General features: G+C 47.2%; 3 protein-coding genes across 6 annotated transcripts in view; 1 reads left to right on the top strand and 2 right to left on the bottom strand.

Annotated features, from left to right (window-relative positions):
• The window catches only part of MORN4 (MORN repeat containing 4), a 21,289-nt gene extending 12,506 nt beyond the window's left edge, over nucleotides 1-8,783 (top strand). For 2 of the 3 annotated variants that reach the window (XM_049855249.1, XM_049855250.1), the window contains 2 exons: nucleotides 35-144; nucleotides 397-565. In XM_049855249.1, coding sequence (XP_049711206.1) covers nucleotides 35-144; nucleotides 397-545 — 259 coding nt within the window. In that variant the 3' untranslated portion in view covers nucleotides 546-565. Of the gene's footprint in view, nucleotides 1-34; nucleotides 145-396; nucleotides 566-7,386 lie in introns of those variants that run through there. The other variant, XM_049855251.1, reaches the window with a different exon arrangement.
• Nucleotides 1-25,825, bottom strand: part of HOGA1 (4-hydroxy-2-oxoglutarate aldolase 1) — a 26,244-nt gene extending 419 nt beyond the window's left edge. The window contains exons 1-7 of one of the 2 annotated variants that reach the window (XM_049855245.1): nucleotides 25,177-25,823; nucleotides 12,174-12,302; nucleotides 11,839-11,966; nucleotides 10,990-11,124; nucleotides 10,627-10,723; nucleotides 9,143-9,276; nucleotides 1,226-4,606 (exon numbers count right to left, since the gene is read on the bottom strand). In XM_049855245.1, the coding sequence (XP_049711202.1) occupies nucleotides 4,457-4,606; nucleotides 9,143-9,276; nucleotides 10,627-10,723; nucleotides 10,990-11,124; nucleotides 11,839-11,966; nucleotides 12,174-12,302; nucleotides 25,177-25,387 (984 nt within the window). In that variant the 5' untranslated portion in view covers nucleotides 25,388-25,823 and the 3' untranslated portion in view covers nucleotides 1,226-4,456. Of the gene's footprint in view, nucleotides 1-1,225; nucleotides 4,607-9,142; nucleotides 9,277-10,626; nucleotides 10,724-10,989; nucleotides 11,125-11,838; nucleotides 11,967-12,173; nucleotides 12,303-25,176 lie in introns of those variants that run through there. The other variant, XM_049855246.1, reaches the window with a different exon arrangement.
• On the bottom strand, nucleotides 19,921-22,507 carry C16H10orf62 (chromosome 16 C10orf62 homolog). The gene has a single exon (XM_049855247.1). It carries the CDS (start codon nucleotides 21,475-21,477, stop codon nucleotides 20,644-20,646), a length of 834 nt encoding a protein of 277 aa, XP_049711204.1. The 5' UTR covers nucleotides 21,478-22,507; the 3' UTR covers nucleotides 19,921-20,643.

Genomic DNA, 25,825 nt, shown 5'->3' with positions numbered 1-25,825 from the left:
CCCCCAAAAGACTAACATGTTGGTGTTTCCACAGGTATGAGGGAGAGTTTGCCCAGGGCAAGTTTAATGGTGTTGGAGTCTTCATTCGGCACGACAACATGACCTTTGAGGGGGAGTTTAAAAATGGCAGAGTAGATGGTTTTGGTAAGTTTCAGCCCAGCAGGATGGGTGACTTAGGTGAGCATAATTTGGGTGGGAGTACATCTTTTTAGCTTTAATTCTTCTACAAATGTCCAGCAATCCAGTGACTATTCCCTAATGCCTATGCATTGAACTTCCCAATTGAGTACTCCTGAGTAGAGCCGTGAGTTTTTCTCTTTCTCAGCCTCCACCCAGTGAGCTGGTCTCTGAGACATTAATGCCGTTATCACTTCCATGTTTTCTCTGTCCTCAAAGGCCTGCTGACTTTCCCTGATGGTTCTCATGGAATACCCCGCAATGAAGGTCTGTTTGAGAACAACAAGCTGCTGCGGCGCGAGAAGTGTTCAGCAGTAGTTCAGAGGGCTCAGAGTGCCTCCAAGTCAGCCAGGAACCTCACAGCCTGATGGGGTGTGTGCATCAGCTGGCAAGTATTGGATAAAGCAAATGCCCCAGTTATTCACTCGAGGTGGACAAATGAACCAGACCTGAGATGCGAATGACTGTCACACAGAGAAGCCTTGTGATATGCCCCATCACCTGTCAATCAGGAATTAGCTCACAGAAGAGTTCTAAGGATTTCTGGCCCATAGACCCTGCAGCAGTTGTTATCAGTTCTGTCTTTCCCTTAAGTAGATCCAAGGTGCTTATAGGGTCTCTACGAGTCGGAATCAACTCGATGGCAATGGGTTTGTTTCTTTTCGTTTGTTTGTTTTTAATGTGCGTATGTGCTAGAGGTCAGAGGAGCCTCCTTTTCTCTAAACCTTGGGTCACCCAGTGCAGGCCTGCTGCTTCCCTCTTTTTCATTTTCTGCCAAATTATGCAGAATGTCTTCATCCTGCCTACATTTGGGGCAGATGACCCTAGTCCCAACTTAGGGCCAGTGCTTTGTGCTACCCTGGAGAAATAAGGAAAAAGATAGGGGTGACTTAGTACGGTAGTCTTGTGAAAGTCAAGATGAGAGCTTTTCTGTATGTTACCCCCTCATTTACTGCTGGTTGGCATCATGGCTCTAGGCCGTCTACTTTGGCCATTCGCCTCTGTTCCTTCCCCCTGTGAAGGAGCCTGTAGAGTGGTTTCCCTCTCCTTCAACTTTATGAGCTGTCTTCCTTTCCTGAGTTCCAACAGAGAATCCCCATCTGTGCCTTGCTCCTTCTTTAGCCATGGGGCAGGATCTCTTTATGGGATGGTCAAGAAAGTAGTCAATAAAGAAACTGACGTAAACAGTGATCTTTTTAATTTACATTTATTACTTACTCCAGGGAAAAAGGCAGACATATCTGGGCCCCTTCGGGCCCTATCACGGAGTGAACCAGATCCTTCAGGATGGCTTGGGCTGATACAATTCCTTCCCAGTGGACCGGTAGGTCAGACCAATCTCAGCCCCTTGGGGTTTAGGTAGAACTGGACCCATCCTAGGACTGCAATGAACTAAAAGAGCACTTGATTCCTTTAGTTTAGTTATCTCTTCCATCCCAAGCCTTGGCTATCAGGCCTGGGGATCAGATCTCAACTGATAGGATCCCCACATGGTACATCACAGAGGCCTCCAGTTACCCTGTGACCCAAACACACCCCCTCAGCCCCTTATCCTCACACTGAATGTCTCCTCAACAGCAGATTGTGGTGGAAATCATAGCCGTGTGCCTCTATTTAATCTCTGAATTGTACTGTAGAAACAAGTGTTTATGAGGAATAAACAAATCACCTGACTGCCTATACTTAGTTTTCTTTATTCTGCTGTATCTTCATGAGTATGAACCCATTTGCTGTTTCTAAAAGTTAGAGATTGGAGCTTGGAACTGAGACTGCCTGCCTTACTACTTAATATCATCTAATTCTCATAAAAAATCTGCCGGGTAGGAGGTATGAATGTTCAAAACAGACAAGCTCAGGTTGCCCAAACTAGTAAGTGGCAGAGCTGGGTGGAGTTTGTGTCCTGGTCTTTCTGATTCCAAAGAACTTCCTGTTGTATTCCTCTCATCTCTGAGTGTTCCAGTGCACACGTTCTGAGGCCAGTTATTGTCAAATCTGCTGGGTTACCTTATGCAAGTCAGCTCCTGCTGGGATTTTATTTTCTTAGCAGCCAGTAGGGTATTACTTCCCTAAATCAGCTAATGAGGAACACTTACCATGCTCACTCTTTCATACGCATGATCCTATTCAATCCTCACCACAGCCCTGTGGGGAAAGTATTATTATTTTCCCACTACAGATGAGGCTCGGAGAAGTTTCCCCAAGGTCCTGTAGACACTGCAGAATTTCTGGATGTTGCTGTGAAAAGAGCCCAACTGCTAAGTCCCAAGTTTCAGTGCCATCCAGATGCCCAGTTTCATTTGAAGATTGATACCTCCTTATATTCTTCTTTCCTCTAACCTTTGCCCTAAATTAGGATCTACACCCTGTCCTCACTTATTGACTGTCTCATTATCTGATATTCTGCATTTATGATAATAGTAAAAAATCTACTATCTAACTATTTTGTGCATTAACAATGTACAGCTGGCAGTAACAAACAGCAAGGTGCAAGGCGAGAATAACACTGGCTGTGATGGTTAAGGTTATGTGTCAACTTGGCTGGTCCATGATTCTCAGTGATTTGACAGTTATGTAATGATGTAGTCATCCTCCATTTTTGCATAATGCCAATTTTCACATAATGACTGGGTCTTTGGAACCTAACCATGTCGATTAGTGAGGAGTAGGTGTATTTACCTCCCCTTAAGCTTTCTTGAGAATCCTGGTGGTGCAGTGGTTAAGTGCTTGGGTGCTAACCAAAAGGTCAGTGGTTCAAACCCACCAGATGCTCCACAGGAGAAAGATGTGGCGGTCTGCTTCCATAAAGATTTATAGCCTTGGAAACCCTATGGGGCAGGTCTACGCTGTCCTATAGCGTCACTGTGAGTCAGAATCCACTTGATGGCAACAAGTTTGGTTTTGGTTTTGGAAACTTTCTTTTTGACCAGAGTAATTTTTAAAACATTCATCTCAGTTTTCCTGACACTAGTCACATCACTAAAAAGGGTTAAGCATTTTGAAGAAAGTGGCCTTTTTGATTAAGGTGCTAAGTGTTTCTGAATATCTCAATTGAACCTTTTGCCTCTTTCCTTTCCCTTTCAGAACCTTCATAAGCCTTCCCCTAGACCACCAGGAATCTAGTGCCTATGTTTCCTCAGTATTGATAGGGCCTGTATCAGGGCTGGGACTAAGCAGACCTTGAGAGCTGAATTGCCTTTACTGCAAGGTTCTTGGCATCTGGGCAGGAAACTTGCAGGGGCAGGCCTTGCAATCTGCACAGCAGTGGAGTGTTGATCTGTACATAGCCACACTAGTTGTACTTACTAAACTTTATTGCAGTAATGAAGTAATTATTTTTAACAATAAAAGCAGAGTGCCTATAGATAAGAGAATGGTCCTGCCTCAGGCCAAGTTCCCTTCTCTAGTGTTTCAGACCTAGGCTGGCCAGAATGAGGTTCTAGACTAACATTTATCCACCAAAAAACGAAAACCAAACCCATTGCCACCAAGTCAATTCCAACTCATAGTGACCCTATAGGACAGAGTAGAACTGCCTCATATAGTTCCCAAGGAGTGCCTGGTGGATTTGAACTGCTGACCTTTTGGTTAGCAGCCATAGCATTTAACCACTATGCCAACAGGGTTTCCGTTTATCCACCAGGTGTCATTATTTAACAATTCTAGCAAGCTGCTGGGCTGTCTTAGTGCTCTCCTAGCTTTTCAATGGTTAGGATCCAAGGCTAGAGACAAGAATATGAGCTGAGAGAAAATAGAGATTTAAGAAAGGGCAGTGTGGCTGGAATGCAGCTTGGGAGCATTTCAAAGACCAGTGACACTTTCCTGATCAAGTTTCCTGACCTACATACTTCCTTGGAAGAAGTCAGAATTTGGGCTCTTAGGAGTAGCCCTGGCTTCCAGCTGTGCTGTGCTACTCATATTTGTATTGCCAAGCCTAAGTAATCTTCCCTTCCGAAACACAAACTTCTGTACTGTGCCCACCCATCCTTTCCCTCTGGCTCCTGGTTCCTGTATCTTGGGGGATAGGAAAGCATCCACAGCAAAGAGACAGATTGCTCCTTCCTAGACTAAGGGGCTCTAGAGACACAGAATTTAGATACAATGATGAGAAGTCATGGGGCTGTGAGGAGATGTGAGTGGTGGTGCCTGGTGAGAGGCCACCTGGAGGACTGGACGGGGAAAGGCATGTCTAACCCCTAGCTTCCCTGTGCACCCCTTCAGGTGGCAGGTGCAAGGCTGGAGGCTGGGATGGCCTCAGGCTGGGCCTATTCCCACCTCACTCTCAGAGCCAGCCATTGTTGGTAAAATGCATGCGCAGCGTGTCCTCTTCAGTGGGGCTCAGCTCCTGCAGTGGGGCACGGCAGGGGCCACCGTAATAGCCAAGCCAATCCATGGCTTTCTTCAGCCCTGGGATGCCAAAGTGCCGGGTCACCTGAGAAGCAGGGCCTGTTAGAAGAGACTGGGAAATTCCCTGAACACCCATATCTGGGGCCTAGGCATCTGTCACTTTCAGAAAATTGGTGTGCCCACCCTCTGCCCCCAGTGAAGTTACTCTACCAAATCTATGACACCCAGGGCAGATTGGGAATTTAGATTTAGGGACCAGAAAGCACGTTATTATAATGCATAAGCCCCAGATTAATGAAGGAAGGTTTAGGAGAAAAATCCAGTCTAGCAGGAGGGAGAGCGGTAATGACTGTGGGCACTAGAGCATCACCAGTCTATAGCCCAGTTCCCTGGAACCTGGCCCAGGGCACACCAGGCCTAGGAAGCCAGGAAGCAGAAGGGCCTGTGAGAGCCTCAGGCACAACCAGGACCTCCACTCCCCAAGCAGCAGGGCTCCCCTCACCCAACCATAGCTCCTGCCTGACCCCAACTCTAAATGCTTCTCACAGGGAAAACAATGAGTCATTGCCTAAAGAAGTGCTGTTGTGTAACCTTGTGTCATTTACTTATCATCTCTGAGCAAGGTCCCTGGTCCAAAAAATGAGGAGGCTGAACAACATGATCTCTAAAATCTTTTCCACTGTAATGCAAGTCCTAAAGCCATTGTCATAATTTAAATCATGCATGGGATAGAATAAATGAAGCATCAAGTTTCTTTACATTTGGTGTAGCCATTGGTTATTTCATGCTGACTGGAAGAGTTAGATGAATCTTTGACTACCTAAAAACTAGGAAACCAATCATTACTCAGTAATGTTTTATTTGGAGAGAAGGTAAAACCTCAGAAGTGTGGGTTCCATGAAAGGAAAAGATAAGAAAGGTTGTTTGGGGTAAAAAAGGCTGGGAACCACTGATGGATAATTGACTAAAACTAGTCACCACTAGAGGCCAGTAGGCTTTAAGACGCATGGGATTTTTTCTTGGAATGGGTGGTAAACCAGCCCCAGCCATGATGTTCTAATAACCTGGCCTTTTCACCCAGAACCTGAGTAGGGTGAGAAAGACCTAGGGGGGAGGGTGGAAACAAGAGGAAAGTTTGCTTCTACCATGGGTTTCTGAAGGTCACTGGTTTGTCCCCTCTTCAGACTCTGAGAAAGGGTTGAATGCTGTGGTGGTAAAGACCATGGAAAGTCCTAAATATAGTGGGGTTAGGAGGGTGGCTGGGTGGAAAGGTAGAAGAAGGACATTGTGTTCAACCAGGGCAGGGCAATAGGGTGACATCAAGCTACTCTTGGGGTGGCTGAGCCTATAGCGCAGGCAGCAGAAAGGTGTTCCAGGCATTCCTGAGTGTGTGCCCAGAGCTGGCACAGGAGAAGGCACAAATGAAGGATAAGGCAGGACAACATGCAGAGAGCTAGGATGGCAGCAAGATATCCTCTCTTCCCAAGGGGTAGCCAGGCTGCTTCATCTGTAAGATGAAGTCATAACAACGCCTACCCCATAGAGATGTCACAAGGGCCAGATGAGAAAAATACCACTAATATTAGACCAGTCCCCAAGAGCCCTGAAAGCTCCTCCTCTTCCTGGTATGGTATTCAGGCTCTCAGATCTTCTCTTTCCCAGGTTAATGGGAATGAGCAAGCAGAGGCTCCACCCTAGTGGAATGTCTAGCATATACAGGGGGTTTGTGCCCTGAGGGAATTTAGTCAAAAGGCTCTCATTTCTGTGGTCCTTTACATACTATGCAGAGAGTGTCTTATCCCAGGAGAACCTTCGCATCCAGGGAGATTCGTGCTTGCCTCCTCGGCTGCTCTTTCCCTAAACCTGAGTTAGTCTGCCCCTTTGAGGTAAGGATACAAACTATGAGATAGATCAAGAGCACACCCGCCACTTGAACCAAACAAAATATTGTAGCGTGTCTGAAGGTACTTGCCTGCAATGCAAAATTTAAGGAGGTGCCAAAAAACTCAGCAATCAAGATAAATAATATTTTAATACAACAGTTTTCTGAAGATCAAGATAAATGTCAAAAATCCATGATGAACAAAATGTCAAAATTTTAAATAAAAATAGTGCCACGCCCACCATATTGAAGCCTGAGGCAAAAGGAAAAGCGTGCACCCGTATATACAGGTTTTAATGTATTTTTCAACAATTTTTTTTTTTTCTAGAAGTAGATTTTGAAAAATCTTTATTGATGGATTTGCTTCCATTGCACCAGGAAAGTAAGATTATAATTATGCTTTTGGTATAAATAAAATATTTAAACTTAAAATAATGCTGTGAACTTAAATATACCTACTTTTTAATTTTTCAACGACTTCAATGTTCTGGCAAAAAAAATTTTAAAACAATTGGATCTTCAGAGGAGGGCTGGCGGAGTGTCAGGAGGTCATCCCCTCTTACGTAGGTGATGTCACTGGGGAGCAGAAATGAGGCACTCCTACCCCTTCCACTCAGGGAGGTATCAGTGGAGGCCTGGTGGGGAACCAGAACCCCCACCCGTACCTATCAGTAAGGTGGAGCACTTTCTCAACTGTCGGTGGAAGCTGTGTGGGGATACTGTACCCCTACTCCCATCTGGCAGTAACAAGGTAGTGCTTCCCCTTGCCCTATTGGAGTGGTGTCAGAGAAAGTCATTGAAAACAGAAGGCTTGATTAACTAAGATCCAGAGTCTCAAGACATAATACCCAAAATGTACAGGTTTCAATACCAAAAACCATTCACAGGTGGTGGTTGTACAACATGATTAACATACTTGATATCACTAAATTGTATACCTGGAAAATGTTGAATTGGCAAATGTATTATATATTTTTTTACAGAGTAAAAAAAAAGAAAAAATCATTCCCATACCAGAAACCAGGGAAATCTCAAAAAGGTAATAGATGGAAACACCAAAATGACAGAAATGTGAGAATTATCTGACAAAGATTTCAAAGCAGCCATCATAACAATGCTTCAACAAATATGAACACACTCAAATGGAAAAAATATAAAGTTGTAGCAAAGAAATAGAACATATCAGCAAATAAACAAGATATACAGAAGGACAAAATGGAAGCTTTAGAACTGAAAAATGCAATAACCAAAATAAAAAACCCAGTGGGCTCCAGAGTGGAATGGAGGGGACAGAGAAAAAAAATCAGTGAACTGGAGGATAGAACAACAGAAATTACTCAGTCTGCAAAAGAGACAAGAACACAGACCTGTGGGGCTGTAACAAAGGATTTAACGTTTGTGTCATCAGAGTCTCCAAAGGAGTGCAGAGGGAGGGTGGGACTGAAAAAGTGCTCAAAGAAACAATGGCTGAAAACTCCTTAAATTTGGCAAAAGACATAAACCTACAGATTCGAGAAGGTGAGCGAACCCCTCAAACAGGGTAAACACAAAGAAATCCACACAAAGACAAATTTCAGAAAATTAAAGACCATGAACATGAAAAAAATCTTGAAAGCAGTGAGAGAGAAATAACACCTTACGATAGAGGAAAAAAACACTTCGAATGACAACAGATTTCTCTTGTGAAACCAGAGTTGCCAGAAGGAAGTGGTATATTTTTCAAGAGCTGATAGGAAAAAAAAAAAAAAAACTGTCAACCCAGAATCCTATGACTAGTGAAAATATCCTTCAGGAATGAAGAAGAAATCAAGACATTCTCATACGAATGAATTTGTCATCTGCAGACCAACGCTTTGAGAACCACCAAAGGAAGTTCTCTAAACAAAAAGGAAATGAGGAAAGGGCATGCTTATAAAAGAGTAACATGAGGGATACTTGTGATGATAGAATTGTTCTGCATCTTGACTATATCAATCTCTATATCCTGGTTGTGATATTGCACTATAGTTTTGTAAGATGTAACCATTGGGGGAAATTAAATAGAAGGTACATGGGATCTCTGTGCATTATTTCTTAAAATTGCATGTGAATCTATGAGTATGTCAAAATAAAAAGTGTAATTTAAAAAGAATACATAAAACCATGTGTATAGGGGTACACGTTTTTCTTTTTCTCTCAGACTCCAGTATGGCTCCACGCAACTCTGCCTGGCACTAGGTAGGTTTTGACATCTTGGGTTCTTCTCCCCATCTTGCCCAGCACAGAATTGGGGTGCGTGGTCTGACCACAGAACAGATTTTAAAGACAGGCTTCTCCTCCAACCTTCCAGCTCATCCTCTGCTACTCCCAACAGTCTGTTTTTTAGCATCTGGCCCCGATAAAGCTGGCCATGGTTGACTCGCTGGAGGGCAGTGCATCTCTACATCAGCTCCCAGGATTATGTCAATCACCTAGGATGCTTGTCTCAATGCATATTTTTGGGCCCCACTCCAGACCTAAAAAATTAGAATTTTAGCTAACTCCCCAAGTGAGTTCTAATGCACACTTAAGTGTGAGAAGCAATAGAGCTCAACTTTATCTGAAGTCAGGATTAGCTGGGGAGGCAAAAGAAGTTCCCACACTGGAAAGGATGTCCTGAGAGAGAAGAGACTGGGACCCCTGTGCCAGCCCTGGCTCCTGCTCTAGTGAGGGCACAGAGTCCCTCCCCCCAATCCCTGCTGCCCTGGGCTGGGAGCTCACCGCAATGTTTGGTTCAATGAGTCGGTGCTGCAGCTTCTGGGCATCTTCCCATTGCCCTGTGAGGCAGAGTCGCTCCAGCTGGCACACCTGGGCCCCCAGGACATTGGCCAGGGCACACACACCCCCCACAGCTCCTGTCGCAGAGTAGGACGCAGAACATCAGCAGAGCCTCTTCCCACAGAGAATGCACAGCCCTGGCCCCCTGGCACCTCTATTCTGGGGAGATAGAATGCAATTTATGTGGCACTGCTTGGCCATGTCAAAGGCAAGGTCTGAGTCCACGAAGTACAGATTTCCAGAGAGGAAAGCTGCCTGCATGTTCAAAGCAGAATCCTACAGACTGAGTGCTGCTCAGCGCTGTTCTGTAAGGGGCAGGGAGCAGAGTCGAAAGCTAAATAAGGACAGTTCTTTCCCTGCCCCCACATCGTGCCCCCCTGGTAAGCTCCCACCTGCCAGTTCACACCTCCAGTGTTCCTCCAATAGCCCCTGACTCATCAGTCCTGGGGGGAGGTGAAGTGGATGGGGAAGCTTTGGCTCTTCTGAAACCGTATTTCCCACCCCACCCCACCCCACCCCCGCCCAAATCCAGCCTGGACAGAAGGGCGGGGAGGCTGGAAAGAGCTCTGGACGCAGAGTCAGGAGACCTGGCATTTCCTCCCATTGGCTGTGTGAACTTGGCTAAGTCACAGACTCTCTAGTCCCCTTTGTTCTCATCTGGGCAATGAAAATGTGTTGGCTGTGATCTCAGAAGGCCCTGCTGCTTCTGCGAGCCTGTGAGTGTGATTCTAAAACTAGTTAGGAATGATTCAATGCACAGTGGCCTCAAGGCTGGAGAAAGAGCAGACAATTGGAATGAGTACATATGTTGTTGATGTCAGGTGCCCTTGAATCACTTCTGACTCATAGCGACCCTATGTACAACAGAACAAAACACTGCCCAGTCCTGCACCATCCTCGCAACCATTGCTATGTTTGAGCCCATTGTTGCAGCTACTGTGTCAGTCCTTCTCTTGAGGGTCTTCCTCTTTTTCTCTGACCCTCTATTTTTACCAACCATGATGTCCTTCTCCAGGGACTGGTCCCTCCTGATAACATGTCCAACTTATGTGAGACATAGTCTTGCCATCCTCGCTTCGGAGGGGCATTCTGGCTGTACTTCTTCCATGACGTGATTAGAGCAGCTATATTTGTCACCTAGGTAGGGAGCTCGGGACTCAGGACAAACTGCAGGCATTCCTACAGGAGTTGTACAGGCCAGGCATTGTAACTGCCACCCTCCACCCCATGCCCACCAAGGTCACTCACAGCATTCAGTATTCAGAAAGGCAAGCAGTGTGGCTAAGTTCCTGATGTTTTAGAGCACACAAGCTGGCAAACGCCTTCTGCAGCCCCAGTCCCAGCCTTCAGGGGCTCTCCCAGCAGACCCCAGGTGCCCTGGTGTATCTTGGTCACCCATCACAGTTTGAGAGCAGTGGGCGCCCTACCCAAGGCATAGCTGGCCAGCAGGAAGCCAGCCGATCCAGCCAACACCTGGAAATTCTGCTTCCTGGTCTTGTGAACAATCAGCCCAATCCTGGTCACCTACAAGAGCAAACCCGGAGTGAGCACTGGGCCCAGAGCCCTGGCTGCCAACCTGGAGCGAAGGCTGGGGAAGCATCATATGAGATCCCCATTCCTGGAGAGATGCCCTAAAGTTCAGACAAAGCCCTGAGTGCCCAAGCACAGACAGAACCCAAACAGGTGCCCAAGACAGATTGATCCCAGAGCTGCCTTGATTTTGGTAGCAAAAGTGCTAGAGCCCAGAGAAGGAGAGACCTGCCCCAGCCTGGGAGTGGCCTGCCACTCACATCACCACCGCTGTCCTTGATGCCCACGATATTTGGGTGCTGGGACAAAGTGATCACTGCATCCACAGGCAGGTCCAGCCCTGTGTTGGCTGGGACACTGTACAATACCACAGGGATGGGGGAGAGGTCAGCAACCTAAGGAGGTAGAGAGAAGGGGAAAATGGGAGCTGCCCACACCATCAAATCCCAAGTGACTGCCCACTACCAACAAGGATCTGGCCTAGGTCACCACAGTGCTACCTGGACAGGTCATCACCTTAACGATAAGCCACAAGTGCTATGGACACCAACTGTAAGCAGTAATAATGGGCAATGTTTACTGAGTGCTTTCTAAGTGCAGGGCACCATTGTAAGCCCTTTATACTCATGATCTCATTTAACCCTCACAATAACTTATGACGAAGATACCATTATTCCTCCCATTTTAAAGGGGGAGGAAACAGCAACACAGAATGGTTAGGTAAATTGCCTGGTGTCACACAGCTGGTACATAGTAGCGCTCCGTGCTTATCTTACAGTTGCTATTCATGTGACATAGGCTCACCATAAAGGAACCCTGGTAATGCTATGGTTAAGCACTTGGTTGCTAAGCAAAAGGTTGGCAGTTCGAACCCACCAGTGGCTCCAAGGGAGAAAAGACCTGGCAATCTACTCCCATAAAGAGTACAGCCAAGAAAACCCTGTGGGGCAGTTCTACTTTGTCACATCAGGTCACTATGAGTTGGAATCGACTTGACAGACACAACAACAAGGCTCACCCCCTGTCCTTTTCTATCCCCAAGCATTGTCTCCATCTCATCCAGCCTCCTCAGTCCCTGCCTGAAACCAACAACCACCTGTCAAACCCACCTTGTTGTAGTGGTGAATGAGGGCAGCACTGCTCATGCGGCCACGATAGTAGCAAGGGGTCACCACCATGGCAGCATCAGCCCCGACCTGGGCCATGCTCACGGTCATCTCCACTGTGGCTTGAGTAGCTGCAGGAGGAAAGGCAGAGTCTTCTCAATGAGTCATGGAGGGCAAGAGCAGGAGATAAAAGGCCTGGGCTAGGACCCTGGGGCAGACAAGGGATGCCTCAGCGTGTTTCTGAAGAAGCAGAAGTAGACTGAACCCAACTCCCAGGGCCAAGGAGCCTGACCCCCCATCCTCAGCCACCCCCAGGGCCCTGGGCATCACGTCCTCACACTCGCAACCGGAGCCAGCGATCAGGAGCTTGTCCTTGGGCGTGGCCTGGCGCACACGGCTCACCACCTCCAGGCGCTCGGTGCTCGTCAGAAAAGGGAACTCGCCATTGGAGCCCTGGACCACGAAGCCTGCAACACAGGTCCCATCACAGCCAGCCAACACCTGCCCATCCTCTTATGAACAACCAGGGCATTGGTATTATACTCACCCAGGTTCCTCCCTCCCTCACGCCACAGCTTTTTCACATATTTCCTTCCCTGATTCAGCCAGAATGTATTCCTATCCATTTACAGTGAGAGTTTGCAAGTCATTTTTCTTTATTTAATACAATGTTTTAAATATACCCAAAATAATAATAATATAATCCACATCAGTGTACCCAACACCCAAGGCAACCCACCCCTGATCATCATCTTTCTGTTCTCTGTCTTGACAATGGTGTTTACTGTTGTCATCCATGTTTTTTCTACACTGAAGACGTACATATGAACCCATGAGTGAAATACAATTTAGTTCTGGCAATTTTAAACTTCTTGTAAATGGGATCAAATTTATATAAACCACTTGCCACTGAATCGATTCTGATTCATGGCGACCTCATGTGTGTCAGAGTAGAGCTGTGCTCTGCAGGATTTTCAATGGCTGATTTTTTCAGAGATCACCAGGCTTTTTTTCTGAGGTGCCTCTGGGTGAACTTGAACCTCCAACTTTGGTTAGCAGCTGAATGCAATAACTGTTTGCACCACCCAGGGACTCCCAAATTTTATATAACCTCGTGCCATTTGCTGTTTTTGCTCAACATTAAGTTCTGATTCATTCATTGTAATTGCTGTACAGTATTCTGTTGTATGGTTAGACCACAATTTATTTTTCATTCTCCTATTGAGGACATTTAAAATGTTTCCTTCTTTTTGCTATTACAAGCCATGTGGAGACAAACATTTTCTGTAATATTTCCTGTGCACATGTGCAGGACTTTCTCTATAGTTAAGATACTTGGGGGCGTAACTGGGGGTCATATGTGCGTGCATCTTCATGTGCCAAACTTCTCTTTAATTAACCAGTGTGTACCCCTTCAGCAACACAGAAGAGCCTGTTAGTGTTCATCCATGCCAACACTTGGTATTGTCAGAACTAATTTTTGCCAATTTGCTGGATGAAAAGCGACATCTCATTGTTCTACTTTGCATTTTTCTGTTTTATCAATGATTTGCTGAGGGGTTTCTAACGTGTACTAGCTACAGATGTCAACCCTTTTATATCCATGAAAGACCAGCAGAACTGATGCTCTTCAGCTGGATAACAAGGAACTGTCCTGCGTTAAATCACTTTTCAACTTTTATTAAAATTTAACTTTTTCTTTTCTTTCTCCTCCCCACTCCATTCCATCCCCCACCCCCCAAAAAGAGCAAAGTATTTTACAAACACAGCAAACAATGTTGTTGTTAGCTGCCGTTGACTCAGCCCCCAACTCATGGCGATCCCATGCACAAAATGAAAGCTTGCCCAGTCCTGCACCACCTCCATGACCGCGAATTGGACCACTGTGATCCCCAGGACAGCATACATACCCCAGGACTATCAACAAATAGAAAGATATCTGGGAGAATGGGGGAAAAAAATGAAACCAGGAGCATACAAAATCCCTGCCGTACAGTTGTGAGAATGGGCCATAAATTTGACTTTGAGCTTCCCGACAAAGCTAAAAAGGAAATGTGGTCAGCTAACACGTATGTAGAATCCAAAAGATAAAAGCAAAGCAGCTGCCCTGGAGAAGCACAGTTTCCTGGCACTGGAACTAAGAGAAATTGTTCCTGTGAGTCATCCTTACGGGGACACAGTGTGATGTAGACTCAACTTTATACCACAGACCTTTTTCCATGCTGTTAACTACACCATTCAATCCCAGAGTAGATGGCCAGAATCTCTCTCACCGGACATTTAGCAGTTTTCTCCCAGTTTTTTGCTTTGGTAACATTCCAGGGAACATCTGGAGGCAAAGAGCTCTTGGTTTCTCTTGGTGGCCTCTTGAGGATCCATTCCTCAGTGTCAGGCTAGGAGCCTAACTACATCCTGATACATCCTGCCACATCCTGCCCCAGTCCTCTGCAACAGGTCACACCCATGCGCAGAGCTGCCAGCCTTAGGTGAGAGCCCGAGTCCATCCACAACCGGGCCAGCACCCTCTGACTAAATATTTAAGGATCGAGTTCTTGCCATTTCTATTCAAATACCAAAGACATCTTCTATCCCAGTCCTGCATTTTCCTGTTTTATCAGTCATTTGTTCTAACAAGGACTGGCTACAGGTATCAGCTGGGCTGGGGGCTGGGGCTCATGCTTGCTACAGTCCTTCTTCAGTCATAAGTACTCATGTCCAGGACACTCCTCATCCTGGTGGTCAGTTCCCCATGGGTGGACAGGTCCATGGCACCTGCCCTGAACAGCAGGATTTCTGAGTCTTCACCTCTAAGAGGCAGAAGCAGGCCTCTGCGCTCGATGCTCCTGGTGGCACAGCCCTCTCTCTTTTCTCGTTTAAGGGATCATTTGATCCAGGCCAGACTCCTGACAAGGAAGAGGGAAGTATGGTGTAGCCAGAGGAGCTCTGAACGCAAGAGTCGTCTCTGGCTTTTTAGCATGTCACAGCATGTCCCTGAGTTTCCATTTCCTCAGTAGAATGGCAATGAAATCCTTTCCAAGCCTACCTTATAAAAACTATTTAAAATAAGAAAATGTACAGGAAAGAACTTTGAATCTGATTATCAAGGAATTATTGGTAAAATCACTTTCCTCTCAACTTTTATTTAACTTTCTTTTCTTTCTCCTCCCCACTCCATTCCATCCCCAAAATATTTTGAAATAGTTTAGAGCACTCAATACAAAAGGATTATCACAAATAGATATTTGGGAGAAAGGAAAGAAAAGGAAGCCGGGAGCAAAGCTGGTATACAAAACCAACTGCTACAAAGAGCTCCCTCCTTCTCCCTGGCTAGCTGCCCATTGCCAGGCCTGGCATGCCTCCCCTCATGTAGAGAGGGGGCTAGAGGAGAGGAAAAGGCCAGGGTCCCTCATGCGCAGGGGACCGAGGCAAGCGAGTAGCGGAGAAGCAGAATGGTTCGATGCATAGGCTCTGAAGTCAGAGAAGCTGTGATTGAAGTCTCAGTGTGGCCCTTCATCAGCTATGAGATCTTGGGTAAAAGGCTTAGGCAAACCTCAGCTTCGTCAGCTGAAAAATAGGGGTAATATTAGTACCTTCCTCACAGAGCTGTCTTGAGGTTTAAATGAGATGCTATTTGTAAAGGGCTTGGAATAGAACTTGGCACTCGATGTGAGCTGTAATTATTATGGCCTCAGGAGAAAGTGCTCAAGACTTAAATCAGGAAGGTGGCAGTTTTCCTTTGAGAAGGAGGACAGCTGGTGTTGGAGGGGAGACAGCACTCAAGGACCAAAGAGGCTCATTCTCATTTCAGAAGCTACTCTCCCCTGCCCCCATGGTTATGCTGGCTGCTCAGGGAAGCCAGTGTGGCCTGGGAAGGGGACTGGGTGTTTGGGATTGAGATGTACCAGCGACATGGTGACTTACCATGGCCAAGAGGAATCACAGTCTCTTTTATATAAGGAGTGTCCCCAGTCACTGTTATGCCATCTCAGTCCCTCATCTTTGTCACCTCCTCTTTCTTTCTGGGATCCCTCCACTGGACAGCTCTCCTCTAAACTTCCATTACCAGTTCCTTGCTGCCTACCTACTCAAATGCACAGAGGGCCTTAGAACCTTTCAAGTCCCTCCTCCCCTAGGATTAGGCAAAATTTCTCAGTCTGCCCTTCACTTTAAATGAGGGAATTGGATTGGATGGTCTCCAAAGTCCTCCTTGGCACTAAGCTTTAGAGTCATTTTTCTGGCCTTTTCTCCCACTCCATGCCTATTTCTACACGTTCCTCTTCAATCAAACTGTCCAGGTTCCCCCAGACACACTGCCCCTTCCCCGCTTCCAAACCCTTGCTCATGCCATTCCCTTCTGCCTGGAACGCCTCCCTAGTTGAAGCACCTCAAATGCCGTAAGAGTCACTAAGCTCTTCTTCAATTCCTTACCCCTTGGTGCTCCACAGCGTCCTGTCCGCCTCGTGCAGTACTTGTCTTGCTGTGCCTAGAATCATCCAGTTCATGGATAGTGTCCTCCTCATTTTGGGCTCCATGACACCCAGCACAATGCCTGCTGGCAATTTGTTGTGTAAAAGAAAAATTGTCCCAAACCTGGTCTTGGGCAGAACCTTTTTGCAGGGATGTTATTCAGAACTTCCCTCTGGGAAGAAGTATGCATTCTTGATAAAATGCTTAAGCAATTTCCTGATGAACTTTTAGTGGTATTCAGCTTTCTCTGAGAAACCAGCCCAGACTAGATAAATCTTCTTTGTATCTAATCTAACAATGATCATCTAGCCATTCTCTTTTCTCATAAAACGCCCTTACGAAGAGTATATCCTTAAGTTGGCTGGCTAGAGACTATTTTCCTTGCAGTACAACTGTAATTAAAACTTTGCCGTGTACTCTTAACTAAATTGTCTGAAAACTTTCTTAACTTTTAATTTTGAACTACTTTTAGATTTACAGAAAAATTGCAGAATGCAGGGAGTTTCCATACACCTTTCCTCCAGCTCCCACCCCCCAAAATGTCATACACAACTCTAGTACAATTATCTGAAACAGGAAATGAACATTTGTACAATAACATTAACTAAAGACCTTATTTAAATTTTATCAGTTAAAAAACTTATTTTTAAGATTTCAAAGTGGTAGTTCGCTAAAATTTCATGTAATGAGCTTTAAAAAGGGATTTAAGGTGGTCCAGATATGTGCACAAATTTTGATAGTCACTTTCAGAAGCCAAACCCCCTCTTGCATTTGTCTAGTTTAGCAGTCTCCAAAATTTGCCAATGTGATTGACTACATACATATAGCTTTGTATATCTAAAATTGTGGGGTCAATTCTGACTCATAGCGACCCCATGGAACATAGTAGAACTGCCCTAAAGGGTTTTCTTGGCTGTAATCTCTATGGGAGCAGATCGCCAGGTCTTTTTCCCGTAGAGTCACTGGGTGGTTTGAACTGCCAATCTTTCAGTTAGTAGGCAAGTGCTTAACCATTAGTACCACCAGGACACACATATAGTTGTTATTAGGTGCCATCAAGTCAGTTCCAACTCATAGCCACCCTATGTACAACAGAACGAAACACTGCCTGGTCCTACGCCATCCTCATAATCATTGTTATACTTTAGCCCATGGTTGCAGTCAATCCATTTCATTGAAGGTCTTCCTCTTTTTTGATGACCCTCTACTCTACCAAGCATGATGTCCTTCTTCAGAGACTGATCCTTCCTGATAACGTGTCCAAAGTATGTGAGACATTGTCTTGCCATTCTTGCTTCTAAGAAGCATTTTGGTTGTACTTTTTCCAAGGCAGATTTGTTCGTTCTTTTGGCAGTCCATGGTATACTCATTATTCTTTGCCAACACCACAATTCAAAGGCGTCAATTTTTCTTTGGTCTTCCTTATTCTTCCTCCAGTTTTCACATGCATATAAGGCAACTCAAAACCCCATGGCTTGGGTCAGGCACACCTGAGTCTTCAAGGTGACATCTTTGTTTTTTAACACTTTAAAGAGGTCTTTTGCAGCAGATTTGCCCAGTGCAATACGTCTTTTGATTTCTTGACTGCTGCTTCCATGGATTGTGGTTCCAAGTAGAGTGAAATCCTTGACAACTTCAATCTTTTCTGTTTGTCATGATGTTGCTTATTGGTCCAGTTGTAAAGATTTTTGTTTACTTTATGTTGAGATGTAATCCATACTGAAGGCTGTGGTCTTTGATCTTTACCAATGTTTTAAGTCCTCTTCACTTTCAGCAAGCAAGGTTGTATCATCTGCATATAGCAGGTTGTTAATGAGTCTTCCTCCAATCCTGATGCCCCATTCTTCTTCATATAGTCTAGCTTTTCGGATTATCTGCTCAGCATACAGATTGAATAAGTATGGTGAAAGGATACAACCCTGACGCACATTTTTCCTGATTTTAAACCATGCAGTATCCCCTCGTTCTGTTCAAACGACTGCCTCTTGATGTGTGTGTGTGTACGTATATATGTACGTACACACACACATACATGTATACAAACTGTCTTATTTATCTAGTGCTGCTATAACAGAAATACCACAAGTGGATGGCTTCAACAAAGGAAAGTTTTATTCTCTCACACTTCAGTAGGCTAGAAGTCTGAACCCAGGGCGCCAGCTCCAGGGGAAGGCCTTCTCTCTCTGTCGGCTCTGGAGGAAGGTCCCCATCATCAGTCTTCCCTTTGTCTGGGAGCATCTCAGCACAGGAACCTCAGGTCCAAAGGATATACGCTCTGCTCCCAGCACTGCTTTCTTGGTGGTATAAAGTCCCGCATGTCTCTCTGCTCACTTCTCTCTTTTATATCTCAAGAGATGGCTTAAGACACTATCTAATCTTATAGACGACATCAACATAACTGCTGCTAATACATCTTATAGCGATGGGATTTACAACACATAGGGAAATCACATCAGATGATAAAATGGTAGACAATCATACAAGGGAATCATGACCTAGTCAAGTTGACAGATATTTGGGGGGGGAACAATTCAATCCGTGACATATACATACATACATATATGCACACATATATATACATACATACACATACATATATATATGGTCATGGAGCCCTGGTGGCACAGTGGTTAAGAGCTCGGCTGCTAACCAAACGGTCGGCAGTTCGAATCCACCAGCTGCTCCTTGGAAACCCTGTGGGGCAGCTCTTCTTGTCTTATAGGGTTGCTATGAGTCGGAATCAACTTGACAGTAACAGTTTTTTTTCTAATATTGTCATCTATTAGTTATGTCAAAAAATTCAAATACTCCTAGCAACTGTACTTCATAAAGTTAAATGACAACATTTTGGGTTTATCCATCCTTTGCAGTAATGCTGTGCACTTCCTCCCCTCCCCCACCCTTCTTGCTGGGGTTTAAGGTCCACAGGCTGGGAACCACTGGTAAATTCATAATAGATCCAAATGGTTCAAATTTCTTGTAGTCACTTGGGATTAGATAGTACCTTGTAGCTGACTTGTCTCAAATTTCATGGGAGAGGCAGCTGCCTCGCTTTAACTGACTTGGGGTCACCCCTTGCCCCAGAAATGGCTTCTTGGGAAACAAGAGGAGGAGGCAGTTTGAGTCCCAGGCTTGCATGAGAACAGAGAAAGCATCAGAATATCTAGGAAGAGGTGAGGAATAAGGATGAGAGAAGTAGACCCCCATGGGGATGGTGGGAAGAAGCCTGTACAGGGCTGAGATTAGTGGTATGGGTCTGAAATCTGGCAAAACTGGGATTAATCCTAGCAACATCACTTGCAATCTATGTCTTCTCAGCATAATTTCTCTGAACCTCAGATTCCTCATGTGAAAAACAGAAATAACATAATACCTTCTTCATGGGGCTGTGACTTAACATTTAACCCTTAACACAGAGCATGGCATGTGCTAAAAACTCAAAAAGAGGAAGCTGGAAGTATTAGTAATACTGGTATTACTAATACAGGGTAGCAGCCACATTCACAGGCACAGCAATAGTAACAGAAACAAGAACAGAAATTATACCAACATAACAGCTCTGAAGGTAGGCGGTGGGGAGGTACCGACATGGAAACATGGATCCCAGTGGGCCTGGGGAGGCACTGGGACAGGGAGAGAGAACTGCAGTGAGGGACGTCATATAGCTTGAGAAGAAATAGGCATGATGAGGATGGCACAAAGAAGACAGGAGCCCTATGTCCCACACCACTTGGTTACCCTCTTCTGAAAGCCCATTTCTTTCCCTCATCTCCAACACCTGGCTGTCATAGCCAGGTTGATGAGTGTTGAATTCCTTGGAGATATCCCATCCCTGGAACGTGAGACCCAGGGAGCCATTTTAAGGAGTCTCAAAAGAGCCCAGTGAAAATACCCCAGGCCATGGCCCCCACACTGAGGACTGCTGGAGAAGGAGCTCTCTCTCCATTCCCTGCCCAGACCTCAGGTTGGCCACAGAGCCTCCAGACTCAGAGTGAGGGTACACAAGGCTTTATTGGCTCAGTTTCAGGCATTTGGCATCAGTGTGGGGCTCCTGACTGCTCCTGGGTGTCTGCCTTGTCTGTCTTCTCTCCATGGGTCTTCAGGAGCCTCAGAGTGTCTCAGCTGCTTCGCCTCCTCTCAGCTCTCCCAACATCAGGGGCTGTTATCTGTGGCAGACCCCATGCATAGAGTTGCAGGGGCCCGGGACCCCTGTGGGGCTGCAGAAGAGAGGATTTTGCCAGCAGCATCTCACCCTGGGCCATGTAGGTTGCCACATAGGAGAGAAAACTGCCTGGGTATGTATGCCAGCCTTGCTGGGGGAAGGGACATCTTCATCCATGTTTAGGTGGCTTCAAAGGGGTCATAGATCTGGTGGCTGCGGTTGGGCATGCTGTGGCTCTGGTGGCTCTGGTGACCTGGATGACTCTGGTGGCTTTGGTGACTTGGATGAGCCTGGTGGCTCTGGTGACCTGGATGAGGCTGGTGGCTCTGGTGGACTGGATGAGCCTGGTGGCTCTGGTGGACTGGTTGACCCTGGTGGACTGGATGACTCTGGTGGCTCTGGTGGCCGTAGTGACTGTGGCCCTGGAAGGTGTGAGTGTGGTTCATGCCAGCTGTGGTGTTCTCCTGCTGGATGAGGAAATTCCCTTTCAATTTCATCTCCACCTCCTCCAGGGCCTTCAACTCCTCCTGGTTGATGTCTTTGGATTCCAGGTGGCCTGAGAGCTGGCAAGCTCTGGCTCGCTGTAGCATGGAGTTTGCCAGGTGCCTCCCCTTGCAGTCAATCTCTTTGGTGCAGGCAGCCACTGCGGCCCAGGTGGCCTCATCCGTGGACGAGGATTTCCCAGACTCCTTGTGGGTTTCTTTGGTCACTGAGGACCCCGATGTCCGCTGCTTACTGGTGAAGGATTCCCGCTGGAGAGCAGTGCCTCCCTCTCCATGCCTTGTGGTGAAGGTGTCCACACGGATCCTGGTGCTTGCCTCCCCACTCCCACTCTCCGGCTGGGGAGTGGCGATGGTGGCATGGCTGCTGGCCTCCAGCTTTTCATCAGAAAGGCGGCTAAAGTGAGACTTGATCCAGTCCTCTTTCTTTGCTTTATGGGATTCTGGTGCCTCGAAGTCGTCTTCTACAGACCCAGCAGTGATCTTTCTTCTCTTCTTCTGAATCCACAGCATGAGGCTTCCGCCTCCTAGCAAGAGGGCAGCCACCAGCACCACCTTGCATGATGGTTGCTGGACGAGCTCCAAGAAGGTCTCCAGGACCTCAGGCCAGGCAGGCAGAGCTAAGAGCACACTGGGAGTGAGGGAGCCCAGGTGGTCTGGCTCATGCTTGAAAGGTAGGCTCCCCGGGGCTGTCTGGCAGGCCTCCTGCTGTGCCCTCCCTGGGCGGCCCCTCCCACCTCAGCAATGAAGCCCATTGTGAGGAAGGCAGCTGGGGGGTGGGGTGGGGAGAAGCCAGCATCCCTCATGTGCTGCCTGGGAGGCATGGTCTGAGGCTTGGGTCTTTGTCTCTTACCCTGACAGCTGTCCCGAAGGCCAGTGGAAGGGTAGCTTCCCCAAATCTGAGTCTCTTTTCCCTTCCGCTTTGTGGCCCATTTTGCAGTTCAATCCTTCTTACCTTCTAGTCTTTGGTTTCTCCCCCTCCCTACCTGGTGGCCACTAGGGGCGAAGCCTGCTGGGTCAGGCTGGCCATGGCACAAGGACCCCCTTGGCTGGGCTGGCATCCATTCCTGGCCACCTGAGCAGGTGTCTCCCTCCAAGCCAGGCCCTCCACGGCTGCCAGCTCAGTGCATTCCATTCCCACCACAGCCCCCTGCCACAATCTGGGGCAGGGCCCAGCAGAAAAACAGGCCCAGGAAGGGAGCTCACTCTGGAATAACATGAGGTCACAACTGAGGCGGGGAAATGCAGTGGGCTGGGAAGGCAGATAGGACAGGACTTCACTGGGTCCCAGATTCCTGGGGCCATTCCACGGTGGGGGCTGCTACCCCGTGCCTTAGTGATACAAACCCAGAATTTGCCCCAGGTAAATGGGCATGGATCAGGTTGTGAGTAGGGGGACCAGATGGCTTTCTGAAGGTGCCGAAAACTGAGACTGCGGCTCACAATCCTGAGTTATACCCAGGGCCTCTCAGGGAACAGACACTATTTTTTTCCCCCAGAAACGTCTAGTATATTAAAAAAAAAGAAGAAGAAGAAATGACAAAATAAGGTTGTAAAAAATATGATATTTTAAACAGGAGATCTGATTTTTTGATTTAGCAAAGTGATAATTTTAAAATACACAAAAACGTTGTATCTTATCATAAGATACCACAGTGCACTTGCCATTCTGAGGCAACGAGACACAAGTTTCAAAGTGTTATGGGAACCTCTCCTCCCCAGTCCTGCTGCGGTAGCTCTGTGGTTGTCCTCATTTAGAAACAACAACTCAAAGTCCATCTTTGAGGTCATTTGTGAGTGAGTTCAGGGCCAAAAGGCCTTCCTGCAACAACTGCCTCCCTCCCTCCTGTCTCTGGTTATAACTTTTATTTTTAAAAGAAAACTCTTTTTTCAAATAATTGGTACAAATTAACAACACTAAAAAAAAGTTATACAGTTCCAGAGGATCTCTGACTGTTCACTGCTTCAGCAAGGACAGGTTCCCTCCTCTGCTGTGGAGGATCGTTAACTTGTTGCTGGAGGACCTTGCTGTGTGCTATGCAACGTTTCCCTCCTCTGACTCTGAGTGTAAGGCCACAAAGCCTACCCCAGGGGCCAGGATAGGGCAAGAGAAACACAGATTTTAGACCTAAAGTTGTTCTCTGATCCCTCCCAGGGCATTCTGGCTGCGTCCTGGGAGCAGCGACAGGACCCTAAGGCTTCATGTTCTCTGTGCCATCGCTCCATGCTTGAGCTCCTTGGAAGGAATACATTGAACCCTGTGGCCAGGAACATGAAAATTCAGTTCCCATTTTAAAATGAGGAAACTGGATTAGAGAGGTTAAGTGAGTTCTCCAAGGTCACCGTCACCGGCACAACCAGGGCTCTTACCCAGGTCTTCTAACTCTGGATGCTGGGCTTTTTCTAGCACAGCCACTGGCTCCCTGGTGTGTGGGTGAGAGAGGAAGTGGGAGCAGGAAGCTCCATCCGTTGCAAGGGAAACAGTCTAGTGGGCTTGTGTGCCCCAAGGCTGCCAAATCTGCGGGAGCCTGTGCTCCTGGGGCACCCCCATGCCAGCGTGAGTGGGAGGGAAGGAGGTCTCCATGGGTCCTCCAGGTAGCAGGCAGACCCTGGCTACAAAGTCCACCCTACCACCCCCATGATAGGCTACCCTTGAAGCTGAAGTAGAGACTTCTCTCAGAGGTTCAAGGAGGTTCTCGCTTTGCTTCCAGAGAACTAAGCCTCAGCCCAAACTTTCAGGCCTCTATGAGCCTGAAACAACAGTAGATTTTGTTGTTTGTGTCCCTGCTCACTGTGGGTGTCCACAGGGCCTTCACTGTCTCCTTCATTGTCACATCACACACTGCTGAGATATGAATGGGGTCTCAGCCAGGCCCGTGGTCACTGTCACAAAGCAGCTTTGCCCACAATGCCCAACCACACTGTCATTTTAGTAACTATTTTCATTGGAATTAATAAACCAAAAAGCTGGAGGTTCAAGTCCACCCAGAGGCACCTCAGAAGAAAGGCCTGGTGATCTACTTTTGAAAAATCAGCCACTGAAAACCTTACAGAGTATAGTTTTACCCTGACACACATGGAGTCACCATGAGTCAGAAATGACTCCGTGGCAATTGGGTTTGATGTATCTCACTCGTTACAATTTATAGCATGCTTTTGCTTGCATTCTTTTTTTTTTTTTTTCCTTCCGACCATTCTATGACATGGGCATTATTACTCCTACATGTCAGATGAGGAAACTGAGGTTTAGAGAGATCTTCCCACAGCCAAGTCAGGCAGCTGTGATTTGAATTCAGAGTCTATGTTCTTAACTGCTACACTGCATTGACTTGGTCTAAGCCACTCCATTCCCAAAACTAGTGCCAATCAGACTCTTTTATTGAAAGGGCCCCATTAGTCTGGTCCAGCAACTCAGCACCTGTAATGAGAGTCAGTGCAGTGGAGTGAAGCAGGATGGGCCATGCAGTCAGACCTTGGTTCAAATATCAGCTCAGCCATGTACGAACTGAGTGACCTTGGGCAAGTGACCGCATCCGTCTTAGCCTCAGATTCCCATCTGTGAAATGGTGCTATTGAGAATGCTCCCTCAGGGGACTGTCATGGGTGACTGGTGAGGACAAGCAGGGCAGGATGGACAGAACTCACCATTTCTTCTCCTTCGTTTATTGTGCCTGTGTCTCTGTTGGGTGTTGAGTACCACAAATGTGATTTGGCCCCTGACCTCAGAGAGGAGGATACCCGTGTGTAAAAGGAGGAAATGGATCAGACGCCACTGGTCCAGGAGCCAGAGCAGGCAGAACTAATTCTGCCAAGGGCGGCTTTGCCCCGCTGAGAGTGTGCAGGGCTTGGAGCGAAGTGAGGCTGCTGGCCAGCTGCCCACGCAGGAAGAGGTGCCCTCACATCTGCACAGAGGCCTGGTCGACAAGGACTTTCACACTCATTCTCCAGTTCAATCCCCATGATAAAGTGCTCAGAAGGCACTTCAGCAGTTTATAGCTGGGGAAACAGACCAGTAAGGTTCAGTCCAAAGTCAGAGGCCAGCAGGAAACTTTTCACCAGTGCCCCCTGTTCCTCTCCCATAATAAAATGGCCCCAAGTGGCCTGAAAAGCCATGAGAACCACAGAGCCTGTGTACCTCCCTGTGGTCTCTGGCTGAGGAGCACGTGGTCATTAACATCTCCCTGATGCCCACAGCAGGCAGGTCCCACTTACCTTTGAAGGGGAAGGTGCCCAGTTTGTGCAGATTCTCCTCCAGTTTCCCATAGTCCACCTCTGCGGTGGCAGTGAAGGGGGTGGTCACTGGGGGGTAAATACCCGAAATGTCCACCTTCCTCCCTTCCCCTGACGGCCGGCCCCCCACATTCCGGGACAAGCCCCTGCTCAGCCCTTGCCTCACAGAGGACCAGACTTGGGGGACCAGCATCTCCACAGGAGGCCCTAGGCCCAGCTGGTCTCTGCCCTCAAGTGAGGCTGAGCTCAGACTCCTTCTTACCCCGTGTTAATGATCAATGTGTCAAGTTAAAGATTTGCTGCCCCTGACTCATAAACGCTGGGGCAGGCCTGGCCTGGGCACCCCCCTGGTCAGAGGCAAGGCAAGGGGCAAGGGCTTCTCCTGACCCCTGGGCAGCAGCTGGAGAAATGCCACACGCCACTGTTCCTTTGGGCAGATGGAGGGCTGGTTCCTGGGGTTTCAACATAAAAAGGTGTCTCTAGCCGGGTCTGGGCCCCTCCTCCCACAATTCCCAGCCCAAAGCCGGGAGCCCGGCCGGACTTCCGCTTGGCAGGTCTGCAGCTGGAGCTGATTGGCTGAGCGGGCCCTGCCCTGCCTGTGAGGGCCCAGCCCGCCCCTTGCTGTCCCACT

This window comes from Elephas maximus, chromosome 16, assembly GCF_024166365.1.
Source record: "Elephas maximus indicus isolate mEleMax1 chromosome 16, mEleMax1 primary haplotype, whole genome shotgun sequence".
Classification (NCBI taxonomy): Eukaryota; Metazoa; Chordata; class Mammalia; order Proboscidea; family Elephantidae; genus Elephas; species Elephas maximus.
The sequence above is the reverse complement of the archived record's forward strand: the minus strand, read 5'-3'. Positions and strand labels throughout refer to the sequence as shown.